At 45.3% G+C, this 16726-nt stretch overlaps 1 protein-coding gene across 1 annotated transcript in view; it reads left to right on the top strand.

The window, feature by feature from the left end:
* The window catches only part of LOC122938074 (cytochrome b5), a 35522-nt gene that overhangs the window by 13663 nt on the left and 5133 nt on the right, over positions 1-16726 (top strand). The window contains exons 2-3 of the mRNA XM_044293357.1: positions 936-1064; positions 15724-15753. Of these exons, the coding sequence (XP_044149292.1) occupies positions 936-1064; positions 15724-15753 (159 nt within the window). The remainder of the gene's footprint in view (positions 1-935; positions 1065-15723; positions 15754-16726) is intronic.

Raw genomic sequence — 16726 nt, 5'->3', positions numbered from 1 at the left:
GCTCATTTGCATACATTAAAATATCATTTTTCTCAGCAATGTTGGCACATATGAACAACACAGATGTCGTCAGCTATCAAGTGCATATGCACAGGTCAGGCAGTTTCATAGGTGCAAATCAGATTTAGATAGCCGTCAGCCAAAATGACTATTTGTCCTGACCCCTCCTGAACAGGTCGTAGTGTGCATGAGTTCTGGTAGAGGGGTGTTAGGCTCCATTCACACGTCCGTGGTGTGTTGCGGATCCGCAACACACCCGCCCGGCACCCCTATAGAAATGCCTATTCTTGTCCGCAGCTGCGGACAAGAATAGGACATGTTCTATCTTTTGCGGACCTGAAGATCGGGGCCACGCTATATGGATGCGGACAGCACACTGTGCTGTCCGCATCCATTCCGTCCCCATAAAAAATGAATGGGTCCGCACCTGTTCCGCAAAATTGCAGAACGGATGCGGATCCATTTGCTGACGTGTGAATGGAACCTTAGGCCTCTGACAGACACCTGAGGATCTTGTAGAAAGTGTGATCACGTGATGGCCTCTTATGCTTCTGGGATGATGAGTGACAATATTAATAGGTGACCTGCATAACCTCATTTTATGTGCAGATGCGAATAAGCCGCCAACCCCTTCTGTCCCGGACATAATTACTGAGAGCGGAGAAGAATAGCTGCACTGCATGTTGTCAAGCTGGTCAGGAACAAAGCACTTTATAATAGTAGGAAACGCATACTGTGCGCTGAATGGAGGCATTTGAGCAGAACAATATGAACGTTACATTTTCTTGGGGGGTCCCACCTTTTATATTTGAGGTCCGAGTCAGGCACTGCAGATGGCCGCAGGCTGAAGGCTGATGACTGTTTTCCTGGCTACAACGCCCCATTTCTTCAATATGACATGAAAAGAAAGTTAATTGTGATGTGTTGCTTTGCAGCATCCTGGCGGTGAAGAGGTTCTCCGAGAACAGGCCGGAGGGGATGCCACAGAGACATTCGAAGACATTGGACACTCTACAGATGCCAGAAACATGTCTAAAGAATTTGTAATAGGAGAACTTCATCCAGTGAGTGACCTTTATTATTATGAGGGCATTGTTTATGTGCAGCTTTAGGCTACTTTCACACTAGCGTTCGGGCGGATCCGTTCTGAACGGATCCGCTCATAATAATGCAGACGGAGGCTCCGTTCAGAACGGATCCATCTGCATTATTTTTAGCATAGAACAGCTAAGTGTGAAAATAGCCTAGTACGGATCCGTCCAGACTTTCAATGTAAAGTCAATGGGGGACGGATCCGCTTGAAGATTGAGCCACATTGTGGCATCTTCAAACGGATCCGTCCCCATTGACTTAGATTGAAAGTCTGGACGGATCCGCACGGCCAGGCGGACACCCGAACGCTGCAAGCAGCGTTCAGCTGTCCGCCTGTCCGTGCGGAGGCGAGCGGAGCGGAGGCTGAACGCCGCCAGACTGATGCAGTCTGAGCGGATCCGCCTCCATTCAGACTGCATCAGGGCTGGACGGCTGCGTTCGGGTCCGCTCGTGAGCTCCTTCAAACGGAGCTCACGAGCGGAAACCCGAACGCTAGTGTGAAAGTAGCCTTAGAAGATAATGGCCGAAGGACGATGAGATTCCCTCAACTAGTTAAAAAGCGATGTTCTTATTGGTGAGAGAGGAATTGTTGTAATCAAATATACATGGGCCTAAAGAGACAATGGACTACTGCTTGCTCTGAAATAACACATCTTGTATTGAGCACGTTGAATGAACATCCAAAGTACAGGGAGAAAAAGTGAGCCTTTAAATCATAATAAACCTGTAAATCACCAACACCAAACCTTTTCTGTAGGTGCAAATGAGATTTACTCAATGTTGAGGATGAATGTTGTACCATTCCTCCCTGCAAATGAGTTTGTCGGGCTACATGCACACGAACGTTATTTGTTTCCTTGTCACTTTTTTTGCGGATAGGATGCTGTCCGCATCAGTATGTCCGTTCCGTAGCCCCTGCAAAAAAATAAAATAAAATAGAACATGTCCTATTCTTGTTCGTTTTAGGCATTGTTACAATGGTCAGCAAAACACAGTCGTGTGCATGTAGCCTTAATCGGTATTTCTTGGATGCCTAGCTCCCTTCAGGTCATGTCACAACATCTTGATAGGTCAGGACTCTGAATTGGCCATTTTTTTTTCAACCATGCTTCAGTTGGTTTAGTTGTGTGCTTTGGCTCATTATGTTGTATTACTCAATGTCTCCTCAGGTTGAGGTTATGGACTGCTGTCCTGTTCTTACATTCACCTGTAAAAAGGTGCCCTGGCACTGAGGCATCAAAGTAGCTTCAAACCGTGATGCTCCCTCTACCATAACTCGCAATAGAGATGAGGCTTTGGTGTTGATGTACTGTATGAGAGAAATATCTCTCTAAAAGACAACTTTCCCCCCTTTTTTTTTTTTTTTTACAAAGTTGTCATTTGACAGATATATTTCTCTCACCCAGCATGGGTATATGTAAAAAGACACCCCAAAACACATTGCCCTACTTCTTCTGAGTACGGCGATGCCACATGTGACTTTTTTTGCAGCCAAGATGCGCAAAGGGGCCCAATTTCCAATGAGTACTTTCAGGATTTCGCAGGGCATTTTTACGCATTTGGATTCCAAATTACTTCTCGCGCTTTAGGGCCCCTATAAATACCCCACATGTGACCCCATTTTGGAAATAAGACACCCCAAGGTATTCTGTGAGGGGTATGGTTAGTTCATGTAAAATTAAAAATTTTTGTCACAAGTTGGTGGAATATGAGACTGTAATGAAAAGAATATAAAAAAATAAAAAAAATCATTTTCCGCTAACTTGTGCCAAAAAGTTCAATCTTTCATGGACTCAATATGCCCCTCAGCGAATACCTTGGTGTCTTCTTTCCAAAATGGAGTCATTTGTGGGGTGTTTGTACTGCCCTGGCAAACCCAATTTCTCCATTCACATCAATCGATGTGGATAAATAACTCATTGCCGGAATTTTTTATTTTTTTATATGCAAAGTGTTTGGCAAAGCATATGAACACCGCCCCTGAGCTCCTAAGCCTCGGCAAACGTACCTTTTTTACTGCAGAGGAGAAAAAAAAAAACTGTCTAACGCAATACATTTTTTTTTTTTTTTTTTTTTTTTTTTTTTACCTTTTTATAGGACAAACCTCTCCTTCCTCATGGGACAATGTGCAAATCGCCCAGAAATGTGGCGAAGTACATTATGCACTTTGTCCCAGGTGAAAGGAGAGGTTTGCAGCAGCTGTGAGTGAATGGGCCCTAAGAGCCCTGTGTGCCTGTCCTGTGTGACGCAATCCCTATACTAATAGTGTAACTTTAAAACGCTTTGACTTACCCAGGTCGTTCTGACATTGTTTTTTCGTCACATATTGTACTTCATAACACTGCTAAAATTGATTTTTTGGCATAAAAAAAATGCCTAATTTACCAAAAATTAGCACATTTCAAAGTTTCAGTTTCTCTACTTCACAAAAATTGTGATGACTTTACATTCCCCATATGTCTACTTCATGTTTGAATTATTTTGGGAATTTATATTTTATTTTTGGGGGATGTTACAAGGCTTAGAAGTTTAGAAGCAAATCTTGAAATTTTTCAGAAATTTACAAAAATCCAATTTTTAGGGACCACTACAGGTTTGAAGTCATAATAGAAACCACCCAAAAATGACCCCATTCTATAAACTATACCCCTCAAGGTATTCAAAACTGATTTTACAAACTTCGTTAACCCTTTAGGTGTTGCACAAGAGTTATTGGCAAATGGGGATGAAATTTGAGAATTTCATTTTTTTTTTTTTTTGCCAAATTTTCCATTTTAACCCATTTTTTCCACTAACTAAGCAAGGGTTAACAGCCAAACAAGACTGTATCTTTATTGCCCTGACTCTGCCGTTTACAGAAACACCCCATATGTGGCCGTAAACTACTGTACGGCCACACAGCGGGCCGTAGAGTGAAAGGTGCGCCGTTTGGTTTTTGGAAGGCAGATTTTGCTGGAGTGTTTGTTTGTTTTTTGACACCATGTCCCATTTGAAGCCCCCCTGATGCACCCCTAGAGTAGAAACTCCATAAAAGTGACCCACGTAAGAAACTACACCCCTCAAGGTATTCAAACCTGATTTTACAAACTTTGTTAACCCTTTAGGTGTTATTGGCAAATGGAGAAAAATTTGAGTTTAAATTTTTTGGCAAATTTTCCATTTTAATAAATTTTTTCCAGTAACAAGTCAAGGGTTTACAGCCAAACAACTCAATATTTATGGCTCTGATTCTTTAGTGTACAGAAACACCCCATATGTGGTCGTAAACCGCTGTACGGGCATACAGCAGGGTGCAGAAGGAAAGGAATGCGATATGGTTTTGGAAGGCAGATTTTGCTGGACCGTTTATATATTTATTTATTTTTTTTACACAATGTCCCATTTGAAGCCCCCCCCCTGATGCACCCCTAGAGTAGAAACTCCAAAAAATGTACCCCATTTTAGAAACTATGGGATAGGGTGGCAGTATTGTTGGTACTAGTTTAGGGTAGTGGTGATTTTTGGTTGCCCTATATTACACTTTTTGTGAGGCAAGGTAACAAGAAATCGCTGTTTTGGCACAGTTTTTTTATTTTTTGCTATTTTCAACATTCATCTGGTTAGATCATGTAATATTTTTATGGAGCAGATTGTCACGGTCGCGGCGATACCTAATATGTATGCAATTTTTTTATTCATTTAAGTTTTACACAATGATTTCATTTTTGAAACAAAAAAAATCAAGTTTTAGTGTCTCCATATTCTGAGAGCCATAATTTTTTCAGTTTTTGGTCGATTATCTTGGGTAGGGTATGATTTTTGTGGCACTATTTTGGGGTGCGTATGACTTTTTGATCGCTTGCTATTGCACGTTTTGTGAAGTAAGGTGACCCAAAAATTCTTTTTTTTTTTTTTTAACGGTATTCACCTGAGGGGTTAGGTCATGTGATATTTTTATAGAGCAGGTTATTACGGATGAGACTATACCGAATATATATACTTTTTTTTTTATTATGTAAGCTTTACACAATTATTTCATGTTTGAAACAAAAAAATCAAGTTTTAATGTTTCCATATTCTGAGACACATAGTTTTTTCAGTTTTTGGGCGATTATCTTGAGTAGGGTCTCATTTTTTTTGCGGAATGAGGGGACGGTTTGATTGGTACTATTTTGGCATACATACAACTTTTTTGATCACTTTTATTACCTTTTTTGGGAAGTAAGGTGGGCAAAATTTCAATTTCATCATAGTTTTTTTTTATTTTTATGGCGTTCACCGTTCGGGTAAAGTAACATAACCGTTTTATAGATCAGTTCGTTACGGACGCGGTGATATATAACATGTGTAGGGAATTTTATTTTTTTCATTTTTTAATCTATGCCTTTAGCACAGATCTGTTCAGCACCATGGACAGCAGGATGCCTGAGAAGGCGTCCTGTTGCCATGGGAACCTTCCCCGTCTGCCACAACTTCGCAGACGGAAGGGTAAGGACGGGGCTGTCTGGGGGCTCTCTCCATCGGGGGGCTGCAAAGGCACAGCAGCCCCCCGATGGGAGAGGGAGGGTGCCCCCTCTTACCGTTAACCTTTTCCATACGGCGGTCCGTACGGACCACAGTATGGAAAGGGTTAAACGGCTGACATCGCATCACCGATGTCAGCCATTTATACCAGGGTGTCAGCAATGTGCTGACACCCTGGTATACCCACTTGCCACCAACGATTATTCAAAGGGAGGCGGGCGGGGGATCGCAATCCCGCCTCCCGCACAGCCCGCAACCCTCCCCCTGCACCTCCCACCCGGATAAAATCACTCAGGGGTGCTGGGGGGGGGGGGGATATAAATTTATATTTTAGGAATACAAAAGTTTCTGATCCCCCACGGTCAGGGACCGCGGGGATCAGAAAGCGCAGTAAACCGCAGGTCTGAATTGACCTGTTTTCTGCGATCGCCAACATGGGGGGGGGGGGGGGGGGTCACGGGACCTCCCTGTGCATTTGCCCCAGGTGCCTGCTCAATGATTTAAGCAGGCACCAGGGGGTCGCGATCACAGCCAGCCGCACGGCAGTGTACCAGGACATAAGGGCATACCTGTACGCCCTATGTCCTGAAGTGGTTAAATATACAGACACCTTTGTTATACCAGCGTCTGGTCCTGCGGGAAATTAAATAAGGAGCCAACATCCGGTCATTGAAGTCCACCCCTCCCATGAGCGAATTATAGTCGTGGACACAGAGGGGCTTTTCAATGACTCCAGTTGCTCGTTCAGTTTGGGTTGTAGTCTCTGCGTGAATGGAGGAGAGCATGTAAACGTCACGCTTGTCTCTCCATTTCACCGTGAGCAGTTCTTCGTTACATAAGGCAGCTCTCTCTCCCCTTGCAAGACGGGTGGTAACGAGCCGTTGGGGGAAGCCCCGGGGACTAGGTCGCGCGGTGCCACAGCAGCCAATCTGTTCTAAAAACAAATGCCTGAAGAGGGGCACACTTTTGTAAAAATTGTCAACATAAAGATGGTACCCCTTGCCAAATAAGGGTGACACCAAGTCCCAGACTGTCTTCCCACTGCTCCCCAGTTAGTCAGGGCAACCGACCGGCTCCAGGGTCTGATCTTTGCCCTCATAGACTCTAAATTTGAGCGTATAGCCTGTGGCCCTTTCACAGAGCTTATACAATTTGACCCCATACCGGGTGCGCTTGCTTGGGATGTATTGTTTGAAGCCAAGGCGCCCGGTAAAATGTATAAGGGACTCGTCTACGTAGATGTTTTGCTCAGGGGTATACAAATCTGCAAATTTGGTGTTAAGGTGGTCTATGAGGGGCCGAATTTTGTGGAGCCGGTCAAAAGCTGGGTGGCCTCTGGGATGAGAGGTGCTGTTGTCACTAAAGTGCAGGAAACACAGGATGGTCTCAAATGGTGTCCTGGACATGGCAGCAGAGAACATGGGCATGTGATGAATTGGGTTTGTGGACCAATATGACCGCAATTCATGCTTTTTTGTCAGGCCCATGTTGAGGAGAAGGCCCAGAAAAGTTTTAAATTTGGAAACTTGGACGGGTTTCCACCGGAAAGACTGGGCATAAAAGCTTCCCGGTTTGGCGGCTATAAATTGAGTGGCATACCGGTTTGTTTCTGCCACGACTAAGTCTAAGAGCTCCGCAGTCAAGAACAGTTAAAAAAAAAACAGTGCCGATCCGATCTGAGCTGTCTCAAACCGAACTCCAGACTGGGCGGTGAAAGGGGGAACTACTGGTGCGGCTGAAGTTGGGGGGCTGCCAATCAGGGTTTGCCAGCACCTCAGGGACTCTAGGAGCTCTACGGGCCTGTCTGTGTGGTGGCTGCGACGGGGGAACTAATGCACGTGCCACCGTACCAGCTTCAACTGCCCTTCTTGTGCTCACCACTTCACCATGTTCTACGGCAGTGCTGGTACTAGGTCCAGGATGGGCTGCGCTGCTGGTGTATGCGGGCGTGGGTGCCTGATCGGGCAAACTCTGCGTTTTGGGTGGAGGGCGAACTAAGGTGACACTAATACTATTTATAGATCTGACTGATCAGTTCTGATCACTTACAGATACTATAAAAGTACCAATGCTGATTAGCGATACACTAATCAGCGAATCATTGACTGCGGTAGGCTTGGCACTAACCGACGCTAACTACCTAACAAAGGGGCCTAAACTAACCTAAAACCTAACCGTCAATGCTAGTGGAAAAAAAAGTGACAGTTTACACTGATCACTTTTTTTCCCTTTTCACTAGTGATTGACAGGGGTTATCATAGGGTTAATTGGGGTGATTGGGGGGGGGGGGGAGATCTGGGGCCAAGTGTAGTGTTTGGTGTACTCACGGTGATGTGTGCTCCTCTGCTGGGACAACCGACGAAACGGATCAGCAGAGGAGCACAAAAGCCATTTAACACCTTATAAATATAATGTGTTAACTGGCTTGTGATTCGATATTTTTTTATTTTTATTTTTTTATTTTATTTTTTTTTTGGTGGTCACCAACCTGCCAGCGCTGATCATTGGCTGGCAGGCTGGTGACGAACTTCTGATGTAACGATGACGTGCCGGCTTGTCCAGGAGGAACAACAGGGCCGCCGCCAGGATGCAATCCTGCGTGCGGCGGTCCTGAGGAGGTTAAAGAGAACCTGTCATCAACTTTATACTGCCCATACTAATGGCGGAATAAAGTACAGACAGGCGAGTGGATTTCAGCGGTCTGTCATTTAAAAGTAAGTGGTTGCTGACCACCAACATCACAATCATTGCAGTCTAAGCATGGAAAAGAGTCACAGCCACCTGAGAAGAGTCCTGGTTATTCATAAATTCCTGCTCTCCCTGCCCACCTGCTGATTGACAGTCTTCTACCTAGTTTCCCACCTTTCTCTCTAAGAGAACTGCCAATCATCAGCAGATGGGCGAGAGTGCAGGAGATTATGAAGAACTATGACTCTTCTCAGGTAGATGTGACTTTTTCAGGCCTGGGCTGCAATGATTATGATTCTGGTAGTCTGAGATACACCTCCTCTCTAACCACTGCTTCAGGCTGCAGGTGTCTTGCTTCCTCAGATTGCCTGCAGTGTATAAACATGTTTTACGCAGAAGTCGGTGCATGACAGGCATAAACACTAGTGGTTTAGTAGGAGAATTATAATTTTTAGATGATGCCACAAGTATACGAATAAGACTGAATTATTAGAGAGCCTTTAACCTGTTGCGGACATGGCATCATCAGAACCAGCACCCCCTTCACCTTCACCAAGGTATTTAGGGACAGGTTAGGTTAGGCAAGGATATTCAGGGAAAGGGTTTTTGATTGCATCACCCTAAATTGGGTGTCTGGGGTCCACAGCCCAGCTGTGTGACCTTAGACTCCTCCCCACAGGGGTGCTGCAGCTTGCCCAACTGCCCCCCACAACATTTTTTTGGGCACAAACATATATATATTTTTTTTTTGCGTACGCTGACTGAGGCCGGCACTCTTGTCGTCCGGCCACTGTTAGCGCATCGCACACCCCACTGCTGATCAACTCGGTTGATCAGCGAGTTTGAATTATTATTTATGCCTTTAAAAAAAATAAAAGAAAATAATGTATTTATTTTGTCTGTTATGTTTAGGGTAAGTCCGCGAACACCCGTGCCCCCACACACACGAACACCAAATAGTCCTTAGTCCGAGAGCCCCAGTGAGGACGAGTATGACCCCGCTTTCCTTTTGTCATCCGCGTCATCATCTAACGATGATGAGCCCCCAAGACGGTGGAGACAGCGCCATGCTAGGGACCCTGTGTCCCACACAAGTACAAGCAGCTCTGGGGCTTGTACTAGTTTTCCGACCCAGCCCCCTACCGGTGAACTTGCATGGTGTACCCCCAGAGCATCTTGAGCCCGCGATTCCTGACTTTGTAGGCCAACCAGGAATCTAGATTTCCACAGGGGGCTTCACTGAATACGACTACTTTAGTCTTTTTTTCAGTGACCACTTTGTAAATCTGATGGTGGAGCAAAAAAAATCTGTACGCCCAACAGTTCGTTGCTCAACACCCGGGCTCCTTTTTGGCTAGGCCCAGTGGCTGGACTCCGGTCAGTGCAGCCGAGATGGGGAAGTTTTGGGGCCTCGTGCTGCACATGGGCCTAGTCAAGAAACTTGGTGTCAGGCATTACTGGAGTGGGGACGTCCTCTACCAGACCCCACTTTACAGTACGGCCATGACACGCTCCCGGTTTGAGGCCATCCGGAAATGCCTACAAATTCAGGCCGGTCATTGATCACTTTGGGGCCAAATTTGTGCAGGCCTAGGTACCTGGAAGGTAGGTCGCGGTTGGAGTCTCTCATTGCTTTCAAGGGGAGACTCATTTTCCACCAGTATGTTCCCTCTAAGCGGGCGAGGTATGGCGTGAAGCTGTACAAACTTTGTGAGAGTACCTCAGGGTACACTTGCAAGTTTCGTGTGTACGAGGGGCGTGATTCCCGTATTCAACCCCCAGAATGTCCCCCCACTCTGGGTGTTAACGGGAAAACTTGTGTGGTACCTTATGCACCCACTGCTAGATAAGGGTTACCACCTGTACGTAGATAATTTTATACTAGTATCCCCTTGTTCCAGTCCCTCGCCGCCAGATCCACGGCCACTTGTGGGACAGTGCGGAAAAATAAACACGGCCTCCTTACCCACCCCCTCCTGGTACCTATCCCCAGGGGTGAGACCCGTGCCCTTACCAGTGGAAACCTGTTGCTGGTCAGGTATAAGGACAAGAGGGATGTCTTTGTACTGTCCACAATCCACGGTAATGGCATCACCCCTGTCCCTGTGCGAGGTACCGCGGCAACGGTCCTCAAGCCCAATTGTATCGTCGACTAGAATCGGTATATGGGAGGAGTTGATCTCTCTGATCAAGTCCTCAAGCCATATAATGCCATGCGCAAAACCCGGGCATGGTATTATATGGTCTACTTGGTGCAGTTTGCCATGTACAACTCTTTTGTGATGTCCCGGAGCGCTGGCAACACAGGGAAATTCCTTCAGTTCTATGAGGCAGTCCTCCAGGACCTGATCTTTTCTGACCGGGAAAGAGCAGGCCGGAGTACCTCAGGAACTGGAGGCGCCCGGATCGTCCTTGGCCAACACTTTCCAGGTGTGGTCCCCCATACTGGAAAGAAGGGACGGACCCAAAAAAAGGTGCAGAGTGTGTCACAGGAGGGGGATACGGAAGGACACCACTACTCGGTGTGACACGTGCCCCGATCATCCGGGCCTCTTATTGGTTGCTTCAGAGAGTATTACACTTCCATGGAGTACTAAATTTATATTCCCCTTCCCCAATTTAGTCACTGACCATCGGATAAACTATAGTTCTCAGACATGAGACACTAAAACAATATATTTTTTTTTTTATATTTAGTAAAACTAAAATAAAGTACACATATTGGGTATGGCCACGTCCGTAAGAATCTGCTCTATAAAAATACCCCATGACCTAACCCCTCAGATGAACACGATAATTTTTTTTTAAAATAAAAACTGTGCCAAAACAGCAATTTTTTGGCAAATTTTCCATTTTAAACAGTTTTATTTCCAGTAACAAAGCAATTACCCTGATTCTGCAGTTTATAGAAACACCCCATATGTGGTCGTAGACTGCTGTACGACCAAACGGCAGGGTGCAGAAGGAAAGGAACACCGATTTTTATGGCCTTTTTTTGACACCATGTCCCATTTGAAGAACCTTTGATGCACCCCTAGAGTAGACACTCCATAATAGTGACCCCATCTAAGAAACTACACCCTCAATGTATTCAAAACTGATTTTACTAACTTTATTAACCCTTTAGGTCAGGCATGGCCAACCTGTGTCTCTCCAGCTGTTGTAAAACTACAATTCCCACCATGCCCTGCTGTAGGCTGATAGCTGTTGGCAGTCCGGGCATGCTGGGAGTTGTGGTTTTGACAACATCTGGAGAGCCTCAGGTTGGCCATCCCTGCTTTAGGTGTTCCTGTGATTTATGGCAAATGGAGATTAAATTTCAGAATTTCTATTTTTGGTAACCTTGCCTCACAAAAATGTAATATAGAGCACCCAAAAATCATATGTACCCTAAAAATGGTCCCAACAAAACTGCCACCTTATCCCGTAGTTTCGAAAATGGGGTCACTTTTTTATGGAGTTTCTACTCTAGGGGTGCATCAGGGTGGCTTCAAATGGGACATGGTGTAAATAAACCAGCCCAGCAAAATCTACCTTCCAAAAACCACACGGCGCACCTTTTGCCTCTACGCCCTACTGTGTGCCCGTACAGTAGTTTACAGCCACATATGGGGTGTTTCTGCAAACTACAGAATCGGGGCAATAAATATTGTTTTGTTTGGCTGTTAACCCTTGCTTTGTTACTGGAAAAAATGGATTAAAGTGGAAAATTAGCCCAAAAATTTAAATTCTTAAATTTCATCTCCATTTGCCAATAACTCTTGTGGAACACCTAAAGGGTTAACAGCATTTGTAAAATCAGTTTTGAATACCTTGAGGGGTGTAGTCTCTAGAATGGGGTCCTTTTTGGGTGGTTTCTATTATGTAAGCCTCACAAAGTGACTTCAGACCTGAACTGGTCCTTTAAAAATTGGGTTTTTGAAAATCTTCAACAATCTACCAGGCGTCGCTTTGTCACCCACCTCCAGGGTATCTCCCAGCCTTGTGGCCCCTCAGCCTTGCCCAGCTGAGACCACACAGACAGAGCCTCCAGGCCTCTTGTCCACAGGTAACACACTCCCCCCTTGCTGACACCCTGGGAGGTGCTTTATGCCAGCCTGATTACTTCCAGCTTGTCTCACCTGTGGTGGAATAGGGGTGTGGACCGCACTATCTACCCCTTCCTTGCCTCTACCCTGTGTGAGACCTGTCACTGTCTCGCACAAGATACAAATTTGTATGTTGCAGGGCCATAGTCAGACGGACTATTGAGCCCCAATCCCCCACAAGAGACACTGGATTGGAGACAGTGGGAGTACTGAAAAAAGCCTTGTAGCGTCCCCAAAAAATAAAATGTAATTCCCAAAATGATCCAAACATGAAGTAGACATATGGGGAATGTAAAATAATAACTATTTTTGGAGGTATTACTATCTATTATAAAAGTAGAGAAATTGAAACTTGGAAATTTCCAAATTTTGGGTAAATTTTGTATTTTTTTTTATAAATAAAAATTTTATTTTTTGGACTCCATTTTACCAGTGTCATAAAGTACAATATGTGACGAAAAAACAATCTCCGAATGGCCTGGATAAGTCAAAGCGTTTTAAAGTTATCACTACATAAAGTGACACTGGTCAAAAAATGGCCTGGTCCTTAAGGTGAAACTGAGCCCGGTCCTTAAAGGGAACCTGTCACCAGTTTTATGGTGTCCTAACTAAGGGCAACATAAATAAGTGACTGACTGATTCGCTTAGCAAAATGCTGGGTCACTTTCTTTAATTGACCCAGTCAATCTGCCAACATCTTGTATTGAAAAGCTCCAGCTGATAATGATGAGTCCTGAATATTCATGAGCTCCTGACTCCCCGCCCACCGGCTGCAGAATGACAGTTATTTTCCATAGGAATCAGCAGCAGGTGGGCAGGGGAGTGGCTATAGCTCTGAATTAAATATACGCTGGACTCGATGACATCACGCTGGACTCAAATCGGCTCATTAGCATGCGGCATCTTTGTGTGTATATTATAAGGTAACCATCTGTCACACCAGTAAGTGAATACATCTAAGGTACTTTTTAGTAGTTAATGATTATACTCTAATTATATACAATCAAATATCCACATGACAGGTTCCCTTTAAGGAGGTAAAGCAGGGATGCTCAACCTGCAGCCCTCCAGTTGTTGTAAAACTACAACTCCCACCATGCTGTAGGCTATTTGGGCATGCTGCAAGTTGTAGTTTTGCAACAGTTGGGCATTTCTGCTTTAAAGGGGACCTTTCATGGGTCCAGACATTATAAACTAAGTATCAGGATATGTAGGGCATAGTGCAGGGATCTAACTACACTTACAATTTTTTTTTTTTTTCTGGGCGCCGCTCCGTTCGCCCGCTGTGGCCCCCGTTGTATTCTCACGCATGGTATGCTAATTTTAGGGAGGAGGAGGCGACTGCCCTCTTTCTCAATGGGCCTCTCCTTCTCCCTGGCTGTAGCGCTGTCCAATCGCAGCAGAGAGTGTCACAGCCAGGGAGAAGGAAATGCCCATTGAGAAACAGGGCAGTCTCCTACTCCCTGTACCGATGCTAAAATTAGCATAACAGGCGGGAGAATACAATGGGGGCCATAGCGGGTGAGCGGAGCGGCGCGCCCAGAAAAAATAGTAAGTGCAGTTAGACCCCTGCACTATGCCCTACATATCCTGATGCTAGGGTTGTTTCGGGTTTTGAATTTTCGATACCCAATCAATACTTTTGTCTGGTATCGACCTCGATACCGGGATTTGCCTTTTTACGATACTAGGCTTCTCTATTGCGCAGTCTAGTATCGGAGAACATGGAGCTCTCTGCTCTCAGCGCGCTCAGTGCTCTCAGCAGCACAGGGGAGAAGGAAGCGCACTCTCCCTCCCCTCTGCCACGTTTAAGGCTACTTTCACACTGGCGTTTCTGGGTCCGCTTGTGAGATCCGTTTCAGGGCTCTCATAAGCAGCCCAAAACGGATCAGTTTTGCGCAAAAGCATTCTGAATAAATAAGGATCCGTTCAGAATGCATCAGTTTGGCTCCTTTGCGCGTTTTGGTGTCCACCTGACGATGCAGAGCCAAACAGATCCGTCCTGACTTGCATTGAAAGTCAATGGGGACCGGATCCGTTTTCACTGACACAATATGGTGCAATTGAAAACTGATCCGTCCCCCATTGACTTTCAATGCAAGTCAGGACAGATCAATTTGGCTCTGCATCGTTAGCCGGACACCAAAATGCGGAATGGAGGCGCAACAGAGCCAAACTGATGCATTCTGACTGATTTAAAGCATATTTTTAAAAAAAGAAAAGCATTTAGCTAAGGGGCAGGGTGCGTAAACTGCTGATAACATGAGAACTAGTCATTTCTGTCTGATAAAATATATTACAATGTTTCTTGTACTATTGATTTTATGCAAAGTTATGTGAAAAGTTAATGACCTTTTTAATTTCTGTTAAGCGTGTTCCTGACACAAATCCATTGTAGATTACTTTAAAATTGTGTGTACGACTTGGGGGTATTGCCTGCAGTAAGTGTAATGCCTGCTGCAGACTAGCTGTGTGAATGTCCATTACCATTCTCCAGGATTTACATATTGATGACCAATCCTCAGGCTAGATCATCAATGTGAAAGCGGCAGGAGTCCAACTCCCTGGACCCCCGCTGATCAACTGTTTGAGGTTGCATAACTTCCATGAGGCCTCCCTACGGCTTGCCAAACACAGCATCGCCCGTTGTAATAGGCTTGTAATTGCTTACTGCTTAAAAATAAATGTTAGCATGCACTCGACCGTGATCTGTATTTTGCGGGCTGCAAAACATGGCTGTGTGCATGGGCTCTTAGGCTGTGTCTGTGGCCTCCAGCTGCCATGGTACCACATCCTCAGGGAGCCTTTGGTGACGGGGAACCCTGTCCCTCTAACTGCCTAGATGCTGTGGTCACTATTGACCACGGCATTTGGGAAATTAAGCGGCCAGTATTGGGAGTTCTCTCCCTTGGCCGCTGTTACCGCGGCGGCCCAGCTTCAGTCAGTACTGGAGCCCTGTATCAGCACAGCATGTGAGGCCTGTAGGGATTAATGGTGTGGGCAGCATGTACTGAACAAATTTCACTGGTTGTGCGAACACAGCGCTCCAGACCAAAGGGTCTCGCGTGTAGAAATACGCGTAAGACTTTTTCTGAGTAAAATTGCCTCTTGTAAAGGAGAAGTTGCGACCTCATTTGTAACCGTATTTGTAACTAAAAAAAGGCCAAATAAGAATCTCTGGGGGTGCCAAGTGGTTGCCATAGTAGTCACTGGCCTAGCAGGTACCCTTTTTAATGTTTTGTCAGGACTTATGTGAAGTCCCTGTGTATTGACATTTGATGCTTGCTGAGTGAATCATATTGTATATGTAATATATTTATATTTTTTTCTTTTTTTTTTTTTTTCTTCACAGGACGACATATGTAAAATCAAGAAACCAGGGGTGAGTTTTACTTTTTAGCAGTCTGCACTTGTGAAATGGATGCTGGAGCGGAAACCAGGTGTTGCCATGTGATGGGATCGGATTTGTATACTGACCTGGTGTAATAGACTATAGGAGCAATTCTTACAGGGATCATCCAGCTAGAACCTCTCCACTTGTGTGTCAGTGGGCTGCAGTGTGCAGAATATCCATGCCCATTATTGTAGAACCTAGGTACTTGAGGGTTCTGATATGTTCGCCTCTGGGATAGGGGTCTGACTCCCAGGACCCCTGCTGATCAACTGTTTGAGGAGGCCAAGCACAGCACTATATATATTGCATTGCATTGCAGTGCGGCCTAATTCACTTTAATGGGGCTGAGGTGCACCTAGGCCGTGTAAAATCGCATCAACCAGCCACATGGCCTAGGCGCCGCTCAGCCCCATGCAACCTGCAGTCACGGAGCGCCACAGCCTCTTTGTACAGCTAAGTGGCAGGGTTCCCGGGAGCCGGGCCTTGGCTGATCTCAAATTGATGACCTATCCTGAGGGTATAGTCCCATAGAATCCTTTTAAGGATAGGGTGCTCTAGATGTTAAAGGGGTATTCCCATCTTATGACATTACTTTATATCACTAGGATATGCTATCACTACATGCTCATGGGGGGTCCAACCTCTAATAGCCCCCCACGTTCCCAATGGTGGGTCTTTTCTTATCTATATATAGGTGACAAAAGGTAATTTGTAAATCTGCCTGTGATGATGGTGAGATGACTGCTGAAAAGTGGAAAATAGGACATTTTCTGAGCACATATTGCCTTTTAAGTCTTTCTTGGGCTCCTCAGCCACCCGCTGTGCAAGGAACTTAAAGGGGGCACGTCTCCAGACCAGCTACCAGCTCTATGGTCCCTTAATTCTCAATATTGTAGGGTTATTAGAGGCTGAAACCTTTATAATCGTACAGGGATGGCATGTCCTAGTGATACGGCATCAC

This window comes from Bufo gargarizans, chromosome 5 (assembly GCF_014858855.1).
Source record: "Bufo gargarizans isolate SCDJY-AF-19 chromosome 5, ASM1485885v1, whole genome shotgun sequence".
In the NCBI taxonomy this organism is placed as follows: domain Eukaryota; kingdom Metazoa; phylum Chordata; class Amphibia; order Anura; family Bufonidae; genus Bufo; species Bufo gargarizans.
This window is presented reverse-complemented; position numbering and strand designations above follow the sequence as displayed.